At 41.9% G+C, this 25,750-nt stretch overlaps 1 protein-coding gene across 3 annotated transcripts in view; it reads right to left on the reverse strand.

Annotated features, from left to right (window-relative positions):
* snx29 (sorting nexin 29) overlaps nt 1-25,750 on the reverse strand; it is a 162,824-nt gene that overhangs the window by 18,465 nt on the left and 118,609 nt on the right. For all 3 annotated transcript variants that reach the window (XR_009061722.1, XM_057825552.1, XM_057825553.1), the window contains exon 19: nt 8,207-8,347. Coding sequence is in view for 2 of the 3 variants with exons in the window: in XM_057825552.1 (XP_057681535.1) it covers nt 8,207-8,347 (141 nt within the window). In the remaining variant the exon portion in view is untranslated. The remainder of the gene's footprint in view (nt 1-8,206; nt 8,348-25,750) is intronic.

Consider the following 25,750-nt stretch of genomic DNA (forward strand, 5'->3'; position numbering starts at 1 on the left):
AAGACTACCAACAAATTTTGCAGCATAATGTAGGGCCCCGTGTAAGAAAGCTGGGTCTCCCTCAGAGGTCATGGGTCTTCCAGCAGGACAATGACCCAAAACGCACTTCTAAAAGCACTAAAAATGGTTTGAGAGAAAGCACCGGAGACTTCTAAAGTGGCCAGACCTGAATCCTGTGGAGAGATCTGAAAATGGCAGCCTTCAGTTGGCCAAAGAAGAATGGTGTATAATTCCAGCAGAGTATTGTAAGAATCTCATTCATGGATAGCGGAAGCGGTTGCTGGCGGCAGGGCCGGCCCAGGCCATTTGGGGGCCCTAAGCAAAATTATGCAAAGGGGTCCATATTTTTGGCCACCATTTCGTCACAGTGTGCTGTGAAACCCATACATGCAATCCAACCCACACGTGCATATTTTGTATATTAATCAGATTTTGTTGCACTGCATACTTCAAACTTCTCACCCCAAATGATCGTCAGTACTTACAGTAGATAGCGCCAAACCTTTTTCCTAAAAGAGGAAAGAAAGGTTAAGGAACAACTTGTATTTTTTTTAAGCTTGTAATCAAGTATCAAAACTCACAAAAGTCAAATAAAGCAAACTGTAGTAAACAAAATAGAATATAAATTAAACAACTGCCAGATTGGGGCCCCCCTAGTGTTCAGGGGCCCTAAGCAGCTGCATAGTCTGCCTACAGGCTGGGCCGGCCCTGGTTGGCCGTTATTTTTCGTAAAGGTTGTGCTACCAAGTATTAGGCCGAGGGTGCCAATACTTTTGTCCGGCGCATTTTTGTAGTTTTGTGTAAAATGATAATGATTTTTTTCCCCGTTCTCTTTTGTGTTTTTTCATTGCAAGCAAAATAAATAAAGATATATTACTACCAAAGCATTTGTAAATGAAAACCAATTCATGGTGCAAAAAGAAATTCAAAAAAAGGGGGTATCCATACTTTTGTAATCAAATGCTGAATCTGAATGCAACACTTCAGTATCGATACAGGTCAAAACCTTTGACAACCCCACTAAAGATATACAGCCTGGAAAAATCCACATATACAATGCGGAGGTAAAAAGTAGCAGCTTTTAGTCTGAAAATGAAGGTAAAAATTAAAAAAGATATTTTCTTTTTAATTTTTAAGATGGGTTCTCAATTTAGCAGAGGTTTTCCCATCGCAGGTGGGAAAGGAATGTAACCCTCACGACACTCTCATCTTGAACTACGAGCCTGAATACATAGTTGCCAAGTAACTGGATCATTTAATATTTGCATTTTCAAGTAGCCCCACTGATGCAGACTATATAAAACACATACAAAAGCACACAAACATGAGATGTTGGATGCCATTTGCATTAGATGGGAGCCGTCAATGGAAGAGAAGCTCCGACGTAGTCAAGTCGCAATGGATTTCCTGACGGATTTACACCATTCGACGCTGACAGAGAAAGGAAAAACCCCTCTGCTAGTACGAGTATGTCTGAAGAACTTGACGTTGCCTGGCAACAAGACATTTTAGGGAGGAAAAGTTCCAGAAATAAAGTTCTGATTCGATTTTTTTCTTCCTTGCGCCGGAGATCGATAGGACGTCACGTGGGGTGCGATGCAAAAGAGGAGTGACCCCCGTGGTCACCTTTTAAAAGAAGAACATCGCATCGGCGCAGGCGGTTATTGGGACCGGGCGGGCAGCGGGGCTGAACAGTTTGTTCTCTCCACGCACGTAAACTCTCGTCAACGCGCGGGCAGGTCTCGGTGATGCATAAAACATCACAAGCGATTCAGGAATGCTCGCGCAAAGTCTAAAAAGCGTGAAACATGTATATTCCATAATAAATGAAGACAACATACTAAGAACGCTTAATAATTCACTTTGTAGTTTCTGATTAATTCATCAGGGCAACCCTGGCACAAATGACGCTTGTGCGAGTGTGTACTCATTTTAGGAACTCTTACATAATCCCACTTCAAATCAAGTGTTCAAACTAAACAACGGTGCTTTGTATTTATAGGCAAATTGGTGAGTTCCGTTCATATTTTTTGTATTGCGCCAGGCCCGTAGGTCCTCTGTTTGCAAATACAGTGGGACCCCGAGATACGATTGAATCGACATAGATCCTTTCATCATCAGACATAAAATTTGACTCGTCATGGCGTCCTCGAAATACGACGATTCATGATAGCGTCGCCATTTCATTGATTTCCCGCAAGACAAAAATCAACTTGGGTCCCAAGTAGGCATGTGCGACTGTGGTGTAATTCAATGGAAGATTCATCTGAAAAATACACCTTTTGCCCATAGGCGGAGTTTGACTTCTGGGGCGGGGGGGGGCACAACATGTTGATGACCTAGAAACGCAGTGTCAGCGATAAAAATAATAAGTTCACAATGAGCGTTTTTTTTCCCCTATCATTCTTGAGGGGAATTCTAAATCAGGGTGCTCAGGCAATACTTTTCGCCAAGATCGTCATCCATTGAATATGTACGCCCGCCGGTGTCGTGCCAATGTAGTTACCCCAGTCAAAAATTGCATCCCCTGGGCGGAGCCATATGGACGTAGATTTGTGTTTTTATTATTCAATCCAAAAAAAAGTTGCTTCAATAAAAATGTGTTTGACTGTAAAAATAAATTTGAAACGCAATTTTAAAAAAAAGCACGTGAAAACTATTTTTCTTTGATTTTTGTTTTGTTTTTTTGATTGAAGCAACTTTTTTGATTGATGTAATTTTGATATGTGTTTGGGCCAAATTTTGGCTAGGACGTTTTTGTCTTTATGATTCAATCAAAAAATAAGTTGCTTCAAAAAATATATATATTTTCAAAAAGAAAAATCACTTCAATCAAAAAAAAAAGAGAAAATTCAATCGTAGAAAATGTTTTTGAATGCGAAAAATATTTGAGATTGAAAAATTTGCATTTGAACCCTTAATTTTTCATTGAAAAAGTTTGATTGAAGCAATCCTTTTTGTGTTTGGGCCATATTATGGGTAGGACATTTGTTTTTTTCTAAATCATTCGATCCCCCCAAAAAGTTGTTTCAATCAAAAAAAATATTTTCAATCAAAGAAAAAAATAATTTGAAATATAAAATTGCCCTCCCCTATTTTTTTTTTTTTTGAAGATTGTATGCAAAGCAAATGACCATCTAAGGTGCTAGTCACATGATCTGTTCGAAAAAATAATTTTGACACATGATAAAAAAAAAATTCTTTTTGTTCTTTTCATTCATGCATTTCATGCAATAACACTTTTCGGCCACCGGGGGGGGGCCTGGCCCCCCCTTAAAATCCACTTATGCTTTTGCCATTTTTCCAGCATCAATAAGTGCAAGAGTAGGTGTAAGTTGGTGCAGAAGTGTATTGTTCACTTCCACAGCTGGACAGTCTGGCCTCAGGCACCAGGGGACTAGTGCGTTATTAGCTCATTACCAGCAACAGAGATACATGTGCAAATGAGGCAAAGGGGCTCAGTTGTGACAAATTGCAATGGGGCCACCCGTGCATGGGCCAGAGGTCAACTTGGCCACCAGCGAGGCAATTCATTTCCCTCAAATAGCAAAAGGGAAAACTGTTCACCTGCACACGTGGATAACTTCTAAACTAAATAATGTAGCTGTTTAAGTGACGACTATTCAGAGGGTCAAGCTGTGAAGCGGGCCTTCGGAAAAGGCGTAAACTGCATGTTTTATGCAGGACAATTTAAGCAAACAGTACCGTCCGATGCCACAAGAACAACATGGATTATCATGACTCTCTCAGGGCCTCACTAACTTAAAAAATGTACATAATGAGTGAGGAGAAGCATTTGAGTCCACCTGATTTTATTTGAAACCTCAAAGGACTTTGCGCTCGGCCCATATTTGCTTTTCCATATCATAGTACTTTTATTTATTAATCATGCTGAAATTGCAGTAACATCGATTCCACGGGATATGTGTTCTTCCGACCCCAGTGGAGCAGAGGGAATATTCTTATGAAACTGGGCCTGTATTAATTACACTGGGAAAATGAAAATTTAATCTCACATTATAAACATTTTTGCCGACTACCGAGATGGTTGAGGATAAGCCTGAGAATACTCAGTTTTCTCTCTGCTCCAAGTGAGCAATATTTCAACATCGCCTACACGGCCGAGGTCGGGGCAAACTGCCCGTATGTGTGTGTGACGTGCACGGACCGTGCGTGCATGCTATCGATCCATATAAACTTTGAATATAAGCCTAAACGGGGATTATTTATGTCTGTTATTTGTGTCCTCCTTTTGAAAAGCAAAATATGATATCCCTGGAATGACGGATGACGTGGGTCATTTGTTTTGATGCTTCTGCGCATGCGGGTCGTCTTGCTCAGCGCGTGTCGGACCGCGAATTAGTGCGCATGCGTAATACTTGAACGGTCTCAATGGATAAAGGCAGTCTGAACGGGCACGCCAAAAAAACGGATATGACAAAAAATCGGATTCGTGCATTAAGACCTGTAGTATGAACGTAGCCTTAATGACATCTGTCATAAGCATTCATTAATGCCCATGATAGTGTCATGTCATAATTACAGTGGTCTCATGACAGCTTTATGACAGTGCTGTCAAATAAAGTGTTACTAATTAACACAAATAAATCAACAAATAAGCTGCTATGGACTATAAGCCACAGGATTCAGAGTAAGGGGAAAAAGTAGCGGTTTATAGTCCCAAAATTACGGTATACTCCGTAAAATACACTAACTCGTTGCACTTATCACTCAGACATCATTTTTGCACATTGTAAATTCTCCCCCTGAAGGAAAACCGTATGTGTCCTGCGATTAACGTATCTCATCCCTTGTCCTGAAGATCATTTGTTCTGTAACAAGAAGAAGCAAAGTGTAGGATGAAAGGGGGGAAGGGGGTTAAAGTGGCACAAAACAAAGGATATAATAACAGACTGAAAAGCAGCCAGTGTTGAAACATTTAAGTCTTCTGGGGCCGATAGGTACTGTGGCAGTGGCGGTGTGTATTTGAAAAGATACTGAAGCGTTTAGAAAAAAAAGGCATACTGTGTAGGTGAGGAAAAGAGACCGATGGGGGCTTGTAAAATTGTCTGACATCAAAATAAAAGAAATTCAAAAGGCAGCGGCAAACAAAGGGAGAGGTGATTTACACAGCAGCGGCGAGAGGATGATGAACATAAGGAGGAGGAAGGTTTAGCCCCTCAAAAACACACAAAAAAGGAACGTAGTAAGTCAATCAAATGAAGTTTACCAAAAGTCAGGTTCATGGACAAATAGCCTAACCCAGGGGTCGGCAAGAACCAAAAAAAAAAAAAAAAAAAAAAAAAAAAAAAGCCTTAAATAAGCCTAATAATGAAGGCAACGCATGCTGTGTGCATCTGTATTAGCTATATTAGCCTACTATCAAAATGACTAAGTCGGCCAAAAATACATAATGAGCCTTCATTTAGGAGGGGAAAAAATGGTCCTTTGGTCGAAAAAGAAGAAAAAACAAGACAATCTTCGGCATTTAAAAAAAAAGCAGACGACAATTTGGGACTAAACTGTGACATTTGATCATTTCCCAGCATGCTTTGCCTCAATGATTTGATTATTTCTGTTCACTAATAAGGTGTTATCTGTCGGAGCGTTTACATGCGGATATATTTTCCTTTCCTATAGCATGCAGATTTCTTTTCCTCCTTTGAAACACTGGCCGTGAGTGATAAACGCAGGCCGGAGAGCTGGATTGCCGACTTCCGGGAGATGTCGCTAACCAATAATTTGTTCAAACCGCCAGGGTAATGGACTTTAGGGGGGCCTTTCAAGGACACAACGATAGCAGCGTTCTGCATAGGCATTTTCACTTCCACACCTGGTCACCCAGTGCCAAAAACCACATGTACGCTATACGACACACATGCTTATCTCAATTAGTTGAGGTTTCCGGCCATGAAAGCGCAGCGCCTTTGAAGGCTTGACCGCAGCTTTCGGCCACGGCGGCTTTCCTGCCGACCGACCGAAGCGTTCGGGTCAGAACCAAATTAAGGTCGGAGGGAGGATGGCATGAAAAGGCTGCTGACGAGAAAGCCGTGGCGACCTGAGGCTGTAACTCTTGCCCGTAGAGTGTGTGTGAAAGTGTACAAATACTGCAAAAGAATACAAGAGGAACTCGCACTGCAAGCAGGAGTGAACGGGCCCTCGCACAACATATCGACTCCCCAAATTTCATTGCTCTCCGTATGCATGTGCAAAATTTGGCGAGTTTTCGAGCATGTTCCGGCCTTCAATTTGGTCATTTTCATTTACCACGAAGACGGAAGAAGAAGAATAAAAATAACCGATTTCCTGTTGGGTTTGGAACATGGGTGCAAGGGACTTTTTGGAGCACTTATGCACAAGGTATCAACTCACCAAATTTCATCGCCCTATGTTGAAAAACCCTAAATGGAGTGGCCTTTTTGAAAATTTTCAGGGGGTGCCACTGCACATGCATGCCAGATATGGAAAAGATTGCACCTTGTATCAGAAATATTTAGTCATTTACTGAATTGGCGTGTTGCCCCAAAAAAAAACGCCCGACTTTGATACCCCGTCCAGGTCAGGCCCGTGAATGAAAACTCACCATTTTGATATATTAATATGTCATATGTCTAATGAACAGTCTCACCAATTTTGAGGAGGATCCAACAAATTGCCTCGGCGCAGTGGTCTTAAACATAAACACTGGTTTTCGACTAAAATTGCATGTCTTTCAACATTCAATCCAAAATACCCGATTTTCTGTTGGGTTTGGAATATGGATGCAAGAGATTTTTTGAAGCAATTTTGCACAAGGTATCGACTCCCCAAATTTCATCACTCTACCTGGAAAAACCTAAAGGCCTTTTTTAAAAATTCAAGGGGGCGCCACTGAGCCATTTTGTGACATTTTTTCGCAACGTTGCAAAATTATCTAAATTTATGCAAAGCCACATGTATGTGCAAATTTTGGTGCGTTTTCGAGCATGTTCAGGCCTTCAAATTGGCCATTTTCTTTTCCCGTGAAGAAGACAGAAGAACAAGAAGATTTGGACCCCATTTCTCAAACTCAAGAGAGGTCAACTGATTTTTTTTCCCGAGGAGGAGGAACCTATCTCGTAAAAAAGGGCGTTTCCTCTTCCCACTGGGAAATATTTCAATGCAGTCGTGTTCAGGCTTGGATACCTTAAATGCATGCAAGATATGCAAAAGATTGCACCTTGTGTTACGAAGTTATTAGTCATTAACTGAATTGGCGTGTTGCAAAAAAAGCCCGACTTTGGTACCGTGTCCAGGTCAGGCTCGTGAATGAAAACTCACCATTTTGAGTTATTAATATCTCATATGTCTCACGAACAGTCTCACCAATTTTGAGGAGGATCCAACAAATTGCCTCGGCGCAATGGGTTTGGAATATGGATGCCAGATTTTTTGAAGCAATTTTGCACAAGGTATCGACTCCCCAAATTTCATCGATGTACCTGGAAAAAACCTAAAGGCCTTTTTTATAAATTCAAGGGGGCGCCACTGAGCCATTTTGTGACATTTTTTCACAACGTCGCAAAATTATGGAAATTTACGCAAAGCCGCATGTACTGTATGTGGAAATTTTGGTGAGTTTTTGAGCATGTTCAAACATCCAAATTGGCCATTTTCATTTGTCATGCAGATGGAATAATAATAATAATCCTTTGCAAAACAACAGGTCCTCGTGCCTGTTGGTGCTCGGGCCCTGATGAGTTACTGCTTACTTTTTATGGCAGTGTGTGTCCCTTTTATGTGGCATCATTGTTTAATGGTCCCCACTGGAAATACACAATTGATTTAAGTGTCACGTTTATTGCATATGAGGATGAAGGTAATACTTCAATGTTATCAACTGGTTGGACAACCACAACATTCCCCGCTTTAAAGGGACATACCAGAGTTGGGTTTTGCAGCCCTTTTAATGTTGCTCTTAGTCTTTTGGACGAAAATACTTCTCAATCCTTTCAAAATGTGTTTGCTTTGCCTCGTTTTTATTGAGCAAAACGCATACTCATTTAGTCTAGTTCTAGTCGACGATTAGACAAAATGTTTTGGTCTGAAAAATCAGCCAGCGTAAGAAAACGGCCCCTGTGTGTCCTAACCTTCACCTTCACCCAGGAGCAATCGATCAAGACGGTTAGTTAACACCCCGCAGATAAAGTGATTCCACTCTGGCCATCCATCCAACAGGGGAGCTCACCTTGTTCCCGATAGCTTTCTTTGGCGGGAAGTTGAACGTGTCCACCTGTGGAAACTGGGACCTCAGGCGATTGTGCAGCTCCCTAAACTCAGTGTAGCGTCTGTATACATTCCACTCATTGTCCAGGATGCGGATGTAAACCTGAAAAAGAGACAGATTTACAAATAAAAGGTGCAACGTTGTCTTTAATGTTTTACGCATATATCCTTGTGGAAAAGAGAACTAGGGGGGAAAAGCGCTTTTCTCTCATGTGTCGTCTCGCTAACATAATGCCACGCAGAGATAGAGTCTGTCTTTAGACGTGACAGCTCTGCCACCATTTCCATGCACCATTAGCTGCTTTATTCACACTCACAAAAGAGAGGGAGCGGAGAGAGAAGACAAAATGAGCCTATTACAAAGAAAAAGCCAAGGAGATGGAGTTCTGTTTTTATGGAGCAAAACTGGGAGCCAGAGATGAAATGTGTATTTTATTTTATTTTATTTTATTTTTTTTAATTCAATTTCAAAACAGAAGGTAATACAAAAGTTCTGGCCAATAATGTTGAACTACTGATCTTAAAAAGTAGTTGTCAGTCATAGAAAATACAAAGGGTGTAACGGTACATGTATTTGTACTGAACCGTTTCAGTACGTGGTGCTCCGTTCGGAACGGTGGCGTACCGAACGAGTTTCTGACGTCATGTAACCCTTACTTTTCGAGGCTGTGAGTCGATCGAGTTACAGTTTCTTTGTGTAGATATTTACTCCGTCTTCTCTACTATAATGAGGACCAACACAGTAGGACAGTATAACCCAGAAACGTCAACGGCGCGACAACGTGGCTGCCGCGAGAACGCAGTGAAACGCCAATGCACACCAGTCGCAGTGCGGCCGTGTGTTAGACGCGTCCCAGAAGCGGCTTAACGCGACGCACACGAAAAGAATGGCAGAGTTTATTATTTGACGCGAGACGCGACCCTCCTGCGTCAATACTACTACCGGTAGCTAGGATCGAGCAGACCGGAAGTCACTCGTGTAAAAATACGGTGGATCCGGTCGATTTTCAAACTAATATGCAATCGTTACCCACTTTTTGAGTCCATCAGATCTCTTGAGTGGTAGATCTGGGCACAGTTGACTTGTCTTTGTTGATTTACTGCTGTCTTCTCTGCTATAACGGTAAACGGTGTTATACTTGTATAGTGTTCAATACAAAACCCTCCTACCATCACAAAACAGGTCGGAACCAATTTTCCCATTGGAACTAAAGTTATACAACATAAAATATACAATATAAATGAATACTAAATCACATTTGTAAAATATAAACACATCACAAAATAAATAATAGCCCATTTAAATAAAATAAATTGAAATGAGCCAAAACACCTGTAATTAAATAATAAGAATAATATACAGATCCTGCTTACACATTAAATTTATTAATTTCTGTGTGGCGCTTTAACTTGAGAAAATCCACCAATAAAGCTTTTGAAAACCGTTCATATGAAAAAAAAATGATTCATTGAGGCATTTCATTTGTAAAATACATGTTAAAATCTTTGTGATTGGGATTGCTTTTCTTTTTAGCACAGGACTTCTTTTTTCTTCTTTCTTTCAGAAAGAAAGCTAACCAATACGCGGGGGCTGAAAGGCAAATTGTTGTTGGATTCCTTTCTTTAAATACCCGCTACTTTTTGAGCAGAATTCTAGCTTTGTATAGGCTAATGTTCCTATTGTTGAAAGCACAAAGGTGTGTAATAAACAAGTAGCATTTATATTTTGCATTTTGTTTTCTTACTGTACCGAAAATGAACCGAACGGTGACCAAAAAACCGAGGTACGTACCGAACCGAGATTTTTGTGTACCGTTACACCCCTAGAAAATACAGGGGGAAAGCCTGTCATTTTTGTATGATTTTTTTTTTAAATAAGTATAAGCTCTCAGGTCCTTCAAAATATAATGTAACATGTAGTAGAAATTTTAAGGGGAATTTTTATTTTTTTGCAATTGACCGTGAAGGGAATAGTATCTTTTCTCGTATTTACCGATCGACTGTTTGTATTACTCAAACACACTTAATATAATAAATCAGAGAATAGTATCTTTTCTGCTATTTACTCTTTGACTGTTTGTATTACTCTAACACACTCAATATAAAATAAATATCACTTATACCATGGTTTAAGTAAAATAAGCAGAATATAGGGAATTAGAGATACATGACGCCTTCTTGTCACGTCACGCAGCTGACTGAGCAATACTGACACTGACTACCAGGTGATAGGCAAGACATCTACAAGCCCACGTCTCCACGTCAGTTCTTTCGGACAGCCCAGAACAAATGGTGGGAAGTCCTGTCCCAACACAAGGAACACCGGAGAACGCCCGATATCAAACTGATACCATGACTGATAAGACTCCAAGAGCCCCTTTGACGCTGAGGCGGGCAAAACCTAGCCCTAACCCCAGTAACGGTGACTCAGCAACTGTGACGCACAAACTAAACAGCCCAAACTGCAATAGAAGATTGTCCTAAACACACCCTTCTTCCTGCTTATAGCCCTCCCCACGAGAGCCTTCAGAAGAATGTTTAACTAACCATTGTCATTTTTTTCCGGGGAACCTTTTGTTGACTTGTGATATGGTGACCTTGGAACGCATTGCCGTTTGATCGCTGTCGACCTGAATAAATTGTCAACTTGTGCTTTGAAGGCTTTTTCCAGCTTTCAAAATGGGGTCAGTAAAAGGAGTTCACCTTAGTCTTAACCCCTTGTATTGACTCCATTTTGAAAGCTGGAAAAAAGGCTGCGAAACACAAGTTGACCATTTATTCTGAATCGACAGCAATCATACAGCACAGAGGGACCCAGGCGAGAATTCAGGGTCACCATATCACAAGTCAACAAAAGGTTCCCGAGAAAAATTACAACGATTAGGTAAACATTCAGTCTCTTTGAAGGCGCTCGCGGGAAGGGCTGTGGGCAGAAGAAGGGTTTGTTTGGGCGTTGTTTAGGGTTATTGTCTGTTTGTGGATTGGACAGGAGGATTCGGGAGTTACTGTTATCAGGGCAGCTAGAGTTGTGGATTTTGCCACCTCAGCACACCGTGAATGCTAAGAGTTCACTTCTCGGTCATGGGTTCCTCCTTATGGCATGTTCATTGTCAAGACAAGATTTCCCGCCATCTGTTCTGGACTGTCCGGAAGAACCGATTGCGGGAGTTGGTGGTGCATATGTAGATGTTTTGCCTCGTCAGCGTCAATCTTGCTCAGTCAGTTGCATGACGTTGAGCTTCCGTGATAAGAAGGCGTCATGTATCTCTTATGCCCTATGTCAAAAATATTCTTCTTGATTTCCTTAAACTATAAGTGCTATTTATTTTATATTGGTGTTATATTGGTGTAATACAAACAGTCAAAGAGTAAGAGAAAAGATACTATTCCCTTGAATTGGTTTTAAAATAAAATGAACTCCTTCCTCTGGCCAACACGCACCCTCCCACCAAGCTTGAAGAGCACTCTAGTCTCTGCTTGAAGCCGAAAAGACTGCGATTCTGTTGAAGTCTAGTGTAATTTATTCAAAGCAGGATAGAGCTCATCAAGGAGCGCTTTCGTGCCGCTATCGGAGCTCTGATGTAACCATGACGCTGATGTAATAAGCCAGCGAGTTTTACATGTCAATGGCGTGCTCTGATAAGACACCTGTGGGATGACCGATGGTTACCGTGTCATTCCTCAGCATCCCCCAATGAGCGAGGTATATTACAAGAGGTTTATCAAGCGCGACGGAGCACGCTTAGGGTTTCCGTGCAATCAAACTTGGTGTATTTGTTATGTGCCGCCAAGGCACTTTGCATTTATTAGTATTATTCCAAAGGGGATACTACGTTGGTGCATTGGACCATCATTAGGGTTGTACTCCCCGCTTACCCCTATTGTTATGCTGTAGTGTTTTTCATTTTAAGAACTGAAGGTAAAGACATGTTCAGATCTTCAATCATAGGCGTCACAATATATTGACGTGACACATTCCCCATTCACACCTTCCCGAAGGGGGCCGTCCCACACTTGGCTTCATTTATTAGCAGTCGGTGACATGCAGCGATCTAAGGCCGGATTTAGGTTAAAAAAGTACGAAAGCTGTACCGCATACAAACAGGAAGGATTGTCTCAGGAGTGAGACTTTTCTTTACATATGGAGGCCGCTAATTTGCTTACTGACCAGCATTATATTTCGCAATATTTACGTAAAATAAATGCTAACTGCATGTTTTTTGCTTTTAACTAAGAATCGAGGCTGTTTTACGTCCATACCTATAAAGAATTCAGGGATTTAAGCATTTATTCACAACAATTTTCAACGGAAAAAGCTCTTTGTTTACATATGGCAGCCGCTAATTTGCTTACTGACTAGCATCATAGTTTGCAATATTTACGTAAAATAAATGCTAACTGCATGTTTTTTTGCTTTTAACCAAGAATCGAGACTGTTTTACGTCCATACCTATAAAGAATTCAGGGATTTTCCACTCTGTCTGCTTTGACAGAGATAGCCCCCCTATGAATTGGCCCTGCACCCCAAGCCCCATCAATACATTATGAAGTCTATGCTTCAATATAATTTTTTTTTAATATATAGAAATTACCATTCAGTCTTGGACAGGGTGTAAAAATGCACTGTTACACGTTCATTCGCGACCCCCCGTCAAAACAGATTGGACGTCCAACGCCGTAAATGACAGTCAATGAGTAATCATAAGTGCTCTGTACAATTTTTTTTTCTCTAAGATTCGTAATTCGTACATGCACTCGCATTCACACCATCACCGAGTGAGAACTGAACCCTCCCTGTTGCACCCAAGTCAGGCGAATATACCACTACACCTTCAGTGAACATTACATACGCTGCTCTCGAACGCTGCACTTCCTTGGGGTCACGTCAAGTTGACTGCGCATTAGTACTGTAAATGCAAGGCTGCACAATGGAACCAAACAACAGTCCCGCTGAGACGTAAAGAACAACTGCATTGAGTGGACTGTCTGAAATCGAAATGTCTGAAACCCATTTAGACGTGGGATTTGTTTCCTCTCTGAAAATCTGAATGACCTTTATAAAAGCGCTCACACAGTAACCCTGTGCTAACCTCGTGCAGTGAATCGGCCGAACTGATACAACTCAACAGGCCGTTAACTTTTAGTACAGTGCTGGCCAAAAGTATTGGCACCCCTGCAAATCTGTCAGGTAATGCTCCATTTCTCCCAGAAAATGATTGTAATTACAAATGCTTTGGTAGTAATATCTTCATTTATTTTGCTTGCAATGAAAAAAAAACAAAAGGGAATGGGGGAAAAAAATTAAATCATGATTATTTTACACAAAACTCCAAAAATGGGACAGACAAAAGTATTGGCACCCTTTGAAGAATCGTGATGCTTCTCTAATTTGTGTCATTAACAGCACCTGTTATTTACCTGTGGCACATAACAGGTAGTGGCAATCACTAAATAACACTTGCAGTCAGTTAAAATGGATTAAAGTTGACTCAACCTCTATCCTATGTCATTTTGTGTACCACCTTGAGCATGGAAAAAGAAAGAAGAACTGTCTGAGGACTTGAGAAGAAAATTGTGAGGAAGCATGGGCAATCTCAAGGCTACGAGTCCATCTCCAAAGACCTGAATTGTCCAGTGTCTACCGTGCGCAGGGTCATCAATAAGTGTAAAGCCCACAGCACTGTGGCTAACCTCTCTAGATGTGGACGAAAAAGAAAAATGGACGAGAGATTTCAACGAAAGATTGTGCGGATGTAGGATAAAGAACCTCAACGAACATCCAAACAAAATCAAGCTGTCTGCAGTCCGAAGGTACAACATTGTCAACCCGTACTATCCGTCGGCGTCTGAACGAAAAGGGACTCTACCCAGGAAGACCCCACTTCTGACCCAGAGACATAAGAAAGCCAGGCTGGAGTTTGCCAAAATTTACCTGAAAAAGGCAAAAACGTTCTCTGGTCAGATGAGACAAAAGTAGTGGTTTTTGGGAAAAGGCATCAACATAGAGTTTACAGGGAAAAAATGAGGCCTTCAGAGAAAAGATCATGGTCCCCCCAGTCTAACATGGCAGAGGTTCCCTGATGTCTTGGGGTTGCTTTGCTGCCTCTGGCACTGGACTGCTTGACCATGTGCATGGCCTTATGAAGTCTGAAGAATACCAACAATTTTTGCAGTATAATGTAGGGCCCAGTGTGAGAAAGCTGGGTCTTCCTCAGAGGTCATGGGTTAGGACAAGGTCAGCAGGACAAGACCCAAAACACACTAAAAAATGGTTTGAGAGAACGCACTGGACACTTCTAAACTGAGTACAGACCTGAATCCCATAGAACACCTGTGGAGACATCTCAAAATGTCACCCTTCAAATCTCAGAGACCTGGAGCAGTTGGCCAAAGAAGAATGGTCTAAATTTCCAGCAGGGGGTTGTAAGAAACTCGTCGATGCGGTTGTTCGTAGTTATTTTGTCCAAAAGGTGCTCCCAAGTATTAGGCTGAGGGGGCCAATACTTTTGTCCGACCCATTTTTGGAGTTTTGTGTAAGATGATAACGATTTAATTTTTTTCTTCCATTCTTTTTTTGTGTTTTTTTTTTTTTTCATTGCAAGTAAAATAAATGAAGATATTACTAGCAAAGCATTTGTAATTGCAATCATTTTCTGGGAGAAATTGAGCATGATCTGACAGAATTGCAGGGGTGCCAATACTTTTGGCCAGCACTGTATATAACGTGTGTAACAGGTGTGCGTTGCATCGGAAACCTCCCTCCCATTGCGCTGACGGCTCGAGCTGTTAGCCTGGGCTTTTAGCCTAGCAGTTAGCTTGCTCGCCTTCTGGCGGCGCAGATTTAAATCCTGACCTGGACGAAGGGGGACAAGTCGTGCGTCGCGGTTATACGCAGATCTGTTACATATATACATACCAGTTCCGCAGGTACAATTTTATACAGTAGCTCCCGATTTTGATACAAAGCTGTGTGATATCTGCCGAAGCCGAACCGATACCACGTTCTTTTACGACTAAATTACTGCATACTGACTTCAATGTAATTTGACAGCGAATGAACGAATATTCAGTTCAAATTTTCTGACATTTTTGGGGGAGATTGGAAAAAGCTTTTTTTGTCGTTATGAGGTGAGCTTCTATGTTAGGTTTTGTGTTGGTTCCCCCCTAGTGTGTTCCTGTGATTACCCATTGAGTTCACCTGTTGTACCTGCACCTAGTGTATCCGCCTACCTACATCCTTCTGTGTCACCCACCTGTTCCTCGTTGTCTCGTTACCCTTAGTCTCTGTGTGTGTCTATAAGCTCCCAGTTTCTTTTCATTCCTTGTTGTGTCATTCTCTATGTCAATGTCTAAGTCAAGCCCTGTCCAAGCCCTCGTGTACCAGTCCCTCCGATTTAAGTAGGTTTTGTTTGAACCTTGCCCTTTTGATCCCCAGTACTTATGGTTGTACTTTGTGTTTTTGTTAGTTATTATTAAAACGTTTGGGTTTTTTTTTTTTTTTAAGATCCCCACCACCTGCTTTTGTTTCCCTGCATTTGGGTCCACACAATCTACCTGCCCGCGTTTTCCTGACATTCTACTTCTCTCGCGGATGTTTTTGTCAGCGTGTGCATTCTTCTACAAAGTACAAAATGGGAAATCTGACATTTGGAGTCATTAAAAGGCAGCTAAGAAAGCTTTGTTAGCAGCCAGAAAGACTGATGTGTCTAGGACCATCTAGAATTTTAGCTATTGTACAGAGCAAAAGTTACATTGTATACCTAATAATGCTCAACAAACTGTATGATGTCATAACACAGAGGCAAATATGCTTGTGATTCCATAAATGAGAGCATTTTTTAATGCAGAGTGACTCTTGTTTATCTCCCATTTTCCAAGTGGCTTCCCCAACATTCCCCACTGGGAATATTACGTGCGCTCGACACATAAACAGACCGTCTGTATTTCGCTTCCATTAGTCTGTAAAGCAGCTGTTGTTGTTGTCAAGCTGCCGTTTCCGATCCCATTAAAATTCAACACCTGAAACTACAAGAGATTGGCATTCTGACTCTGCATTTATTAAAATGACGCTTGTATAAAATATTACGTTGTTTATTGGAATGGATTGTCCAATATCCTCTCAACACAGTAACCAAGTCTTGTTGTTATCTGTGAAATCGGTGACGATTTTGCGGCTATGTTTAACGTTACGCGCATGCTCAGAACCGCATCGTTGCAATTTTTGATGGGTTGCAAAATTTGTTAGAACACCGGTCCGTGAAAAAAAAGACCCAAATAACACTGGTCCGTGGTGCAAAAAAAGGCTGGGGACCCCTGCCCGAGAGTATATTCTGCCTGTTTCCCTTAAACTATGGTATAAGTGCTGTTTGTGTGTTAGAGTAATACAGTTACACGGTGCCTTGGAGAAAAGGTACTATTGCCTTCAACATTTACAAAACCAAGCGGACTATCTGAGAAAAAGAACTCTGGTCCGTTTAAAACGGACCAAACAGTGCTTGTGTGAACGCACCCTTACTGAGGCATGCCCTTGGTTTGCCTAGTTCAAAAATGAAGGACTAAATAGTGGAGCTGAGTGACTACCAGAAGCTTTTTGAGAGCAAGGAGACCAATGAATTGGCCAATTATTAATTAGCACACTCTTACCCATGCTCCATTTCAGTGAAGGAAGCCAACAGGCAAATGGCGGGCATGAAGTGCGTGGCAGAGGGTGTAATGTAAAGACTAAACTAGATGAATTAGACAGAGAGACTGCGGGAGGGTGAAGCTGACTGATGAGAAGATTAAACATGCGAGGTAAAGGCAGACAATTAAGGGCCCCAGACAGAATGAGGAAGCAAAAATTGACTGTAACAAGGGGAAAAGAGCAGAGAGAGTGGATATGATTGACAAATTACACTTCAGCTTAAAAGCTCATCGGGCATGTCGAGGCTAAAATCGCCATACTCTTGTCACCGGCCAAATGGGGAGGAGAAAGTCGAGCCAAATTCTCACACGTCACATTCAGCTGCCAATGACGCACCCATGAATGGATTTATCAATGGCCGTCTCAGCGATGACTTGAAAAATGGGGCGCCCGAGAGTTCTTTTTGTAGCGGGTTCAAATGCAGGTGACGCATCAACTTAAGTGGAATAGGTGAGTGGACAAAAGAATTTGAAGTCTTCACAGTAAATGGAAAGTACTTGTATAGCGCATTTATCGACATGTTTACCATGCCCACGGCAGTTTACACTTGCACACATTTATTTACCCTTACACGCGCCAATGGGGCAACTGCCAGCCCACTGGGGAAAAATTAGGGTTCAGTGCCTTGCCAAAGGGGACTTCGACAGTGGCTAGTGAAGGGAATCGTATCTTTTCTTGTATTTACTGTTCAACTGTTTGTATTACTCTAACACACTTAATATAATCAATCAGGGAATAGTAGTAGTTTTCTCGTATTTACTGTTTGACTGTTTATATTACACTAACATACCCAATATAAAATAAATAGCATTTATATCATCGTTTAAGGAAAACAAGCAGAATATATTTGACATAGAGCATAAGAGACACATGACGCATTGTGGTCGCGGAAGCCCAACGCGTGCGTCATGCAACTGAGCAAGGTTGACACTGAAAACCAGCTGATAGGCAAGACATCTACCAGCCCACGTTTGCAACACCAAAAATCAGTTCTTCAGGACAGCCCAGATTAAATGGCGGGACGTTCTGTCCTATGAGGAACACCGGGCCGATTAGCATGGAACTCCAGACTCACTGCTGTTCCAGCTATGGCGTCTGGAAGCCAGGTCTTTATTGGCCTCTCGAGCCCGAACGTTTATTTGCGTGATGCGTTCTTACCGAGCAACGTCACTCTTGAGTGCCGGAAGTCGTCCCCACAACAACACAGCTGGCGAACGGGAGAGCCGAGAATATGTTTCTATCGACGGTAAATTCCGTTTTAAAGGACCAAAAACACATTGAGTCGCTAAAACCAACAGTCTGTCTCGCGCTAGCCATGTTGAATAATCTTCTCCGTTCTCTTTGTGTGTTAACGTCCTCGCGCAAGAGTTTGTCGCTTGACCAACGACACGTCCGCCCGTCACTGATTGGTCCACTCGCTGTCTGTTTGCTGTGGCTTGCTCCGCCCTGGAAATTCAATCCACTCATTGGTCTCCAGACTATATAGCTGGAACAGCGATGAGTCTGGTGTACCAGGCTACGGCCCGATATCCAACTGATAACATTACTGATAAGACTCCAAGTGCCCCTTTGACGCTGAGGCAAAATCTCCCACTCCGGTTGCCTCAGTAACGGTGACTCATGAACTAAATAGCCCAAACTGCAATAGAAGATAATCCTAAACAACGCCAAAACACACCCTTCTTCCTGCCCACAGCCCGCCCCGCGAGAGCTTTCAAAAAGACTGAATGTTTAACTAATCGTTGTCATTTTTGCCCTGGTTGTCAGTGTACCGCCGGCCCAGGTCGTTGGAGTTGAGCCAGCGCGGGTCCGGCAGTTCGGCTGGCTTGGTTCCGGCAGTGTGATTAAGAGGTCAGATTCCTTCACTATTCGTAGCCGGGAATCGAACCGCAGACCCTTCGGTCCCAAGACAACTCGAGCTACCAACTGCGTCCATATGGGGAAAAAAAGTGAATTAGCACATTATGCCTGAAGTGAAGCACATTATGCCTTTGTGATGTATGATTGCCTCTGTGACCTTGATTGTAACAACTTCTCCTTGTTTAATCCGCCACTTTGACACCTGTTATTGTTCTTCACACCATCCTGGCGTCTGGGTTCCACAGTTGGGAGAGAATCTCACGAGATAACGTGTTTTGCACTCACGACATACTGGCGCCCATGTAACACAACAAACCTCAACCGGGAGGGAATCTCATACCATAGCGGGGAGGCAATATGGGCAAAATGGTTCATCTTCTGAGCTTAGAGGCCGACCACCTTCATGCTCACGAGATGTACTGTTATAAAGCCAGGGGCATTCTCCACCCCGTCAAGAGTCTGCCAACGGATGACGTACGAATCGCTTGGCTTTATTCCTCTTCTGACTCTGATCGGGGCGTTGGCTCTCCGCCCTTTTGTCACGGTAAGAGTTTTTTATTCTAAGAGGAATATTTGTGCTTTAGACGGTAGCGCGGGGATTTAGAAGTGACAATCTGGATCTAGCGTTATTGTTATCACGTGTTATGCTTGATTTGATGTCTGTATTGCTTGCTTTTATGTGGGATTGTAATCAATAAACATCATTCATTCTGCAATTGTCATAAATAGTGTCTATTTTGCAAAACTGTGCCTGTTAGTGACTTACCGCGAACCCGGAAATTTCGTGTAACAGCCCACAGCTGGTTGTTGGCCAATCATACAGTATAGTAAAACACTAGGGACATCAGGGCTGGCAGCGAATGAACCAATTTTGGATTGGACCTCTTAATGCCATAAATGGCAGACAATGAGTTAAATGGCATCTGACCATGCCATAATAGAAATTAATTGACGGCCAAGTGAGTATGCAGTAATTTAGTTTTTTTTTTTTTTTTTTTTTAAGTATCGGCATCGGCCAATACCACACAGACAGGTGTCAGAATCGGGAGCCAAAAAATGGTATCCGTGCAACGCTAGTTTGATAGAAGACTGATGGGCGCGAGACCAGAATGAGGGCAATTATCGTCATCAGCGTTGTAAAACATTCATCATCAGCATCATCAACGTAACAGCTGTAACAGACCTGCCATTATCACGACCATCATCGCTCACATACGCACGCACGCACGCACGCACGCCGAGGATCATCAGCATGAGTAGCACTTAAACAAAAAACATCTATTTGTGTGAGATAAACATACTCCATGTTGGAAATGAATATCTCTCACCATTAAATCAGAGCCTTATGGGTAATCAGAGGGTCTTGCACTTTGCATGCCAACGCAAATCTTAGCGCCCTTAAAGTCAACCTCCACTTACCCATTAACCCGAAACGTAAATGAAAGGTGTTAAGGCAGTTCTCACTTTGAATTTCTCGAGGGACGGCGGTGTCAGGATTGTACCGGCGACGATGTCTCAATTATTCATCGGGAGGCTTATTTATGTGGCTGTGTACGGTGCATAGAAAAATGGCCAGAGCAGCTTTTAATTGGTTACCTGCTATGGTAACAGTAACAGGCAGAGTACAATGCTAGATGACGAAGGAAATTCGAATGGAATAAGAAAGTATTTGGTCTTGATAAGTGGGTGGACAGACTGCAATACTGTTCAGGGTTGAGGGACATCAGCGTACAGTAGAGCGCAATACACAAACTTTTGTGTCGAAAATCAATGGGAATATCTAATCTGGGAAGAAGTGCGAGGTTCAATTCATGATTCATGGCTGGTGTCAAGTTGCTGCGGAGGTGGGAGGGTCTCACTTGCGTTGCCTCGGAATTTATCATCGGCTGCGTCACCGTCTTCAAACACGCCTAATTACTATGAATATGGGAGAACGAGCCAGGTCCGAGAAAAAATGGAGGAGAGACGTGAGTAATGATTGGGGGGAAAAGTAGGAGGGCTAGAGTCGTAGAGATGGAGATGCACGTTCCCTTTATAGGACGCTAACCTGTTCAGAGATACAGGTGGGTTGACAGCACTCATCACTCCTTATTATGGATTTTCATTATCAATGTCCTTGGAAGTACACTATCTATCATACCATTTTTTGGTTTCCGATACAGAGTCCGTTGCACGGCTGTATGGTATCGGCCGATACCGTACTAATCACTACTAATCAATACTGTACATCGCCACTTTTTTTTTTCCAACTAATACAGTGCTGGCCGAAAGTATTGCCCTCCCCCACCCCCACCCCTCTCAGATAATGCTCAATTTCTCCCAGAAAATGAATGTAACTATTACTACGGCTCTCAAACGATTAAAATTTTTAATCAAGTTAATCACAGCTTTAAAATTAATTAATGGTAATTCATCACAATTAATTGCAATTCAGGCCATCTATAAAATATGCCATATTTTTCTGTAAATTATTATTGGAATGGAAAGATAAGACACAAGACGGGTATATACATTCAACATACTGTACAAAAGTACTGCATTTGTTTATTATAACAATAAATCAACAAGATGGCATTAACATTATTAACATTCTGTTAAAGCGATCCATGGATAGAAAGACTTGTAGTTCTTAAAAGATAACTGTTAGTACAAGTTATAGAAATTTTATATTAAAACCCCTCAATGCTTTCGTTTTAATAAAATTTGTAAAATTTTCAAACAAAAAATGAACTAGTAGCTCGCCGTTGTTCAGCACCACCAATTCTCATGGTGCTGAAAACCATAAAATCAGTCGCATCCTAGCGCCAGCAAAGGGAGACAAAACTCCAAAAACACAAGTAACAAGTGCACATGACACTGAAGTGTCATTTTAATCTGTTTGAGCGGGGCATGTGCATTAATTGCGTCAAATATTAATTACCGCCCGTTAACGCGATAATTTTGACAGCCCTAGTAATTACAAATACTTTGGTAGTAATTTCTTTATTTATTTTGCTTACAATGAAAAACCACTAAAGAGAATGAAAAAGAATTAAATCATTATCATTTTACACAAAACTCCAAAAATAAGCTGGACAAAAGTCGTGGCACCATCAGCCTAATACTTGGTAGCACAACCTTTAGACAAAATAACTGCGAACAACCGCTTCCGGTATCCATTAATGGGTTTCTTACAATGCTCTGCTCGAATTAGACCATTCTTCTTTGGCCAACTGCTCCAGGTCTCTGAGATTTGAAGGGTGCCTTTTTCAGATCTCTCCACTGGTGTTCTATGGGATTCAGGTCTGGACTCACTTTAGAAGTCTCCAGTGCTTTCTCTCAAACCAATTTTTAGTGCTCTTTGAAGTGTTGTTCTGGGTAATCGTCCAGCTGGAAGACCTCTGAGGGAGGCCCAGCTTTCTCACACTGGGCCCAAAATTATGCTGCAAAATTTGTTGGTAGTCTTCAGACTTCATAATGCCATGCACACGGTTAAGCAGTCCAGTGTCAGAGGCAGCAAAGCAACCCCAAAACATCAGGGATCATCCGCCATGTTTGACTGTGGGGACCGTGTTCTTTTCTTTGAAGACCTGTTTTTTTCCCCCTGTAAAATCCATGTTGATGCCTTTTCCCAAAAAGCTCTACTTTTGTCTCATCTGACCAGAGAACGTTTTTGGCTTTCTCAGGTAAGTTTTGGCAAACTCCAGCCTGGCTTTTTTATGTCTCTGGGTCAGAAGTGGGGTTTTCCTGGGTATAGAGTCCCTTTTTATTCAGATGCCCACGGATAATACGAGTTGACACTTTTGTTGGACTGCGGTACAGCTTGAATTTATTTGGATGTAAGTCAAATTTCTTTATCCACCATCCGAACAATCTTTGGTTGAAATGTCTTGTCAATTTTTCTTTTCCGTCCACATCTAGGGAGGTTAGCCCCAGCGCCGTGGGCTTTACACTTATCGATGACACTGCGCACGGTAGACACGGGAATATTCAGGTCTTTGAAGATGGACTTGTAGCCTTGAGGTTGTCCATGCTTCCTCACAATTTTACTTCTCAAGTCCTCAGGCAGCTCTTTGGTCTTCTTTCTTTTCTCCATGCTCAACGTGGTACACACAAGGACAGAGGTTGAGTCAACTTTAATCCATTTTCACTGGCTGCAAAATTTAGTTATTGCCACCACTTGTTATGTGCCACAGGTAAGTAACAGGTGATGTTAATTACACAAATTAGAGAAGCATGGCATGATTTTTCAAAGGGTGCCAATACTTTTGTCCGGCCCATTTTTGGAGTTTTGTGTAAAATAACCCATTCTCTTTTGTGTTTTTCATTGCAAGCAAAATAAATGAATATATTAACTACCAAAGCAATTTTAATTGCAATCATTTGCAGGGAGAAATTGAGCATTATCTGACAGAATTGCAGGGGTGCCAATACTTTTGCCCAGCACTGTATATATCCGAAATGTCTGCATACTTACTTGAATATAAAGTCATGCTATCTGACTGCTACACTCAATGGCTGTCAAATGAACTAATGTTCATTCACTGTCAGTCCTCCCACTTCAAATGGATGTGACGTCTGATTTCAATTCACCGCAGAAGCATGAAATGATTATTCAACGCCCCTACCAAAATGGCCAAAAGACGGCCGTGTCGGTAGGGGCAACGTTCCCGTCCCGTCGAGTCAATGCACTGACATTAAAATGGAGTCATAACTGGCTTATTTTTAAAAGACGATTTTATCAATGTCAAATTATTTACGCTTTATTCATGAGTTGCCATTGACGTCCAATCCATTTGAAGCGGGAGAGCGTATCTGTACACATACAGATGGTTATCGGTGCAACACTATTATTATTCAGTAAGGGAAATTGCGAATATACGGCTTGAAAATCTGGTGGTGACGAAATAGGGACAACAGGTTGTTTATTCTGTCCCGAACAACGAGTGGCTCGACTCGAACAGATCCTGATAATAGGCAGCCGAGCGACACTTTGTTTCTTAAGAAAGGGAAGAAAACCCCTAACCGCTTGTGATTGATGCTCTTTTCATCCCTCGATTGTCAGACGATAACACGGACGCACCCGCACAACACAAATGACTCCTTGCGTGTAGCGATGTCGGTACAAATGATGCCCCCCCCCCTCCTCTCATTATAGCTGCCGCTGCTGGGATTATGTAGGAGGGAGAACACCGCGGTCCGTATAATTTGCTCATTACGGGTTCAGAAGGGAAAAGGGAATATGGAGGAAGGAAAAGGATGGCACAAAGGAGAAATGTCCAACCATGATGAGCCGATTCATCCCCGAGCCTGGCTGATCTTGGTGGAAGTCATTTCAGAAAAGTGTCTGTCTGACTGAGAAAACAAGAGTTTCAGCATAATGCTGTGCAAGCTGGTGGTGTTTGAGAGACAGACTGATGGGGGGGGAAATGAGGGCGAGAAGTATAGATTTTGACGGAGGTAAATGTGAGAAGTGCTGTTTAGATCAGCTTTTCCTCCTCAGCGGCAGCAGCGCACGGCTGTTAATGAGCTTATATTAAACCACAAGGTTGCTGTGACCTAACTTAGGCCCAGGCTTCAAAAATCCCTTTGACTCGCTGAACCTATCCTGGGATAAAAAAAAAAAAAAAAAAGTCTCCATCACAGCTACGGCTCATTGCTCCCATCAGAAGCTCCGTTTTGACAGCGCGTGTGTGCGACAATGTCAAAAAAAAAAGGCTGAGGGATAGTCTTCTTGGGGGGATTTTTGAAAAGCCCACTTATGATACTCCCCGGTCTTTTAAACAGTCGGCCGGGTGTTCAATCAAGACAACTAGCTCACCTTAACAACAATGACTCCAGTAACCTTGGCCATCCATTAGGCTGTCCGTGAACAAAAGCCCTTTCCGCGGGGAGCCATTAGACCAATATAGCTCTGGGAAAGAAAGTTTCCAATGCGCCAGATGGGCTGAACTTTCTATTGGGCTCGAGAGCCGGACGGCAGCCGTCGTGAGACCAGCACTGAAGAGGGGAATAATAGCAAATTGGAGCTACAAACTAGTGTTGCGCTGATTCGGCTAAAATCACGTCATCGGTATAGTGCAGTAATAAGAAATAATGTGCCAATGCTATGCAATATTATATTATCATAATCTTCTGCTGTGACATTAAATGAGCGTATCGCTAGTTTATCACACATGCGTTAACATGGACACTTGTGGAACATTTTGCTAGCAATTAATTGCTTTCTTTTTAAAAGTATGCTTGTTATAATCTCATTTAAATTAGTTTTGCACCGATACCATTTCTTGGCACCGATACCAACACCACTTTGTTTGAAATTTATATATATACATTGTGAAGGGACACTTCAAGTTTTTGTGTGTAACGTTTAGCATTTCTATCTTTTCAGGTTAAGAAATGCCGTTCACTTCAAAAGAAAAGGCATTTTGCGTGTTAGAGTATGCTCGGACTCAATCGCCGAAGACAGTGCAGCGTGCCTCCTACATAAATTTTGCAAAGAAGGCACCGACTACAAAAAAAGAGAAATTTCAGCGAGTTTGGCACGAGCTCGAATACCGACTGAACGTCTGCACAGACACAGGCGGTGCTCATATTGAACATTTATGAAAATCTGTCATAGAACCAACAAATATTTGTACTTTTCTTTGTAAATTTAACCAGTGACCTTCAACATAAAGTGTATTTAGTTTCATTAAAATCCGTCATGTAGTTTCCGAGAAATGGGCATTTAGAATGGGGTCAATCATTTTGGAACACCCTGTGTATATATATACAGTATATATATGGCGGAAAACACTCAGGTGACTTGAAGTTCCGCTCTCAGACCCCTAATTTGGCCAAATTTCAAAATTGTCCTGTATGCATGTGTGATACATCATTGGGAAGCTTAAAATCTCAATTTTCTGGGGGAAGAAAAATTTTGAACAGGAGGGCATTTTAAAAAAAAAACCTATCTGAAGAACACGGATCGGACACTTTCAC

This window comes from Corythoichthys intestinalis, chromosome 21 (genome assembly GCF_030265065.1).
Source record: "Corythoichthys intestinalis isolate RoL2023-P3 chromosome 21, ASM3026506v1, whole genome shotgun sequence".
NCBI classification, from domain to species: domain Eukaryota; kingdom Metazoa; phylum Chordata; class Actinopteri; order Syngnathiformes; family Syngnathidae; genus Corythoichthys; species Corythoichthys intestinalis.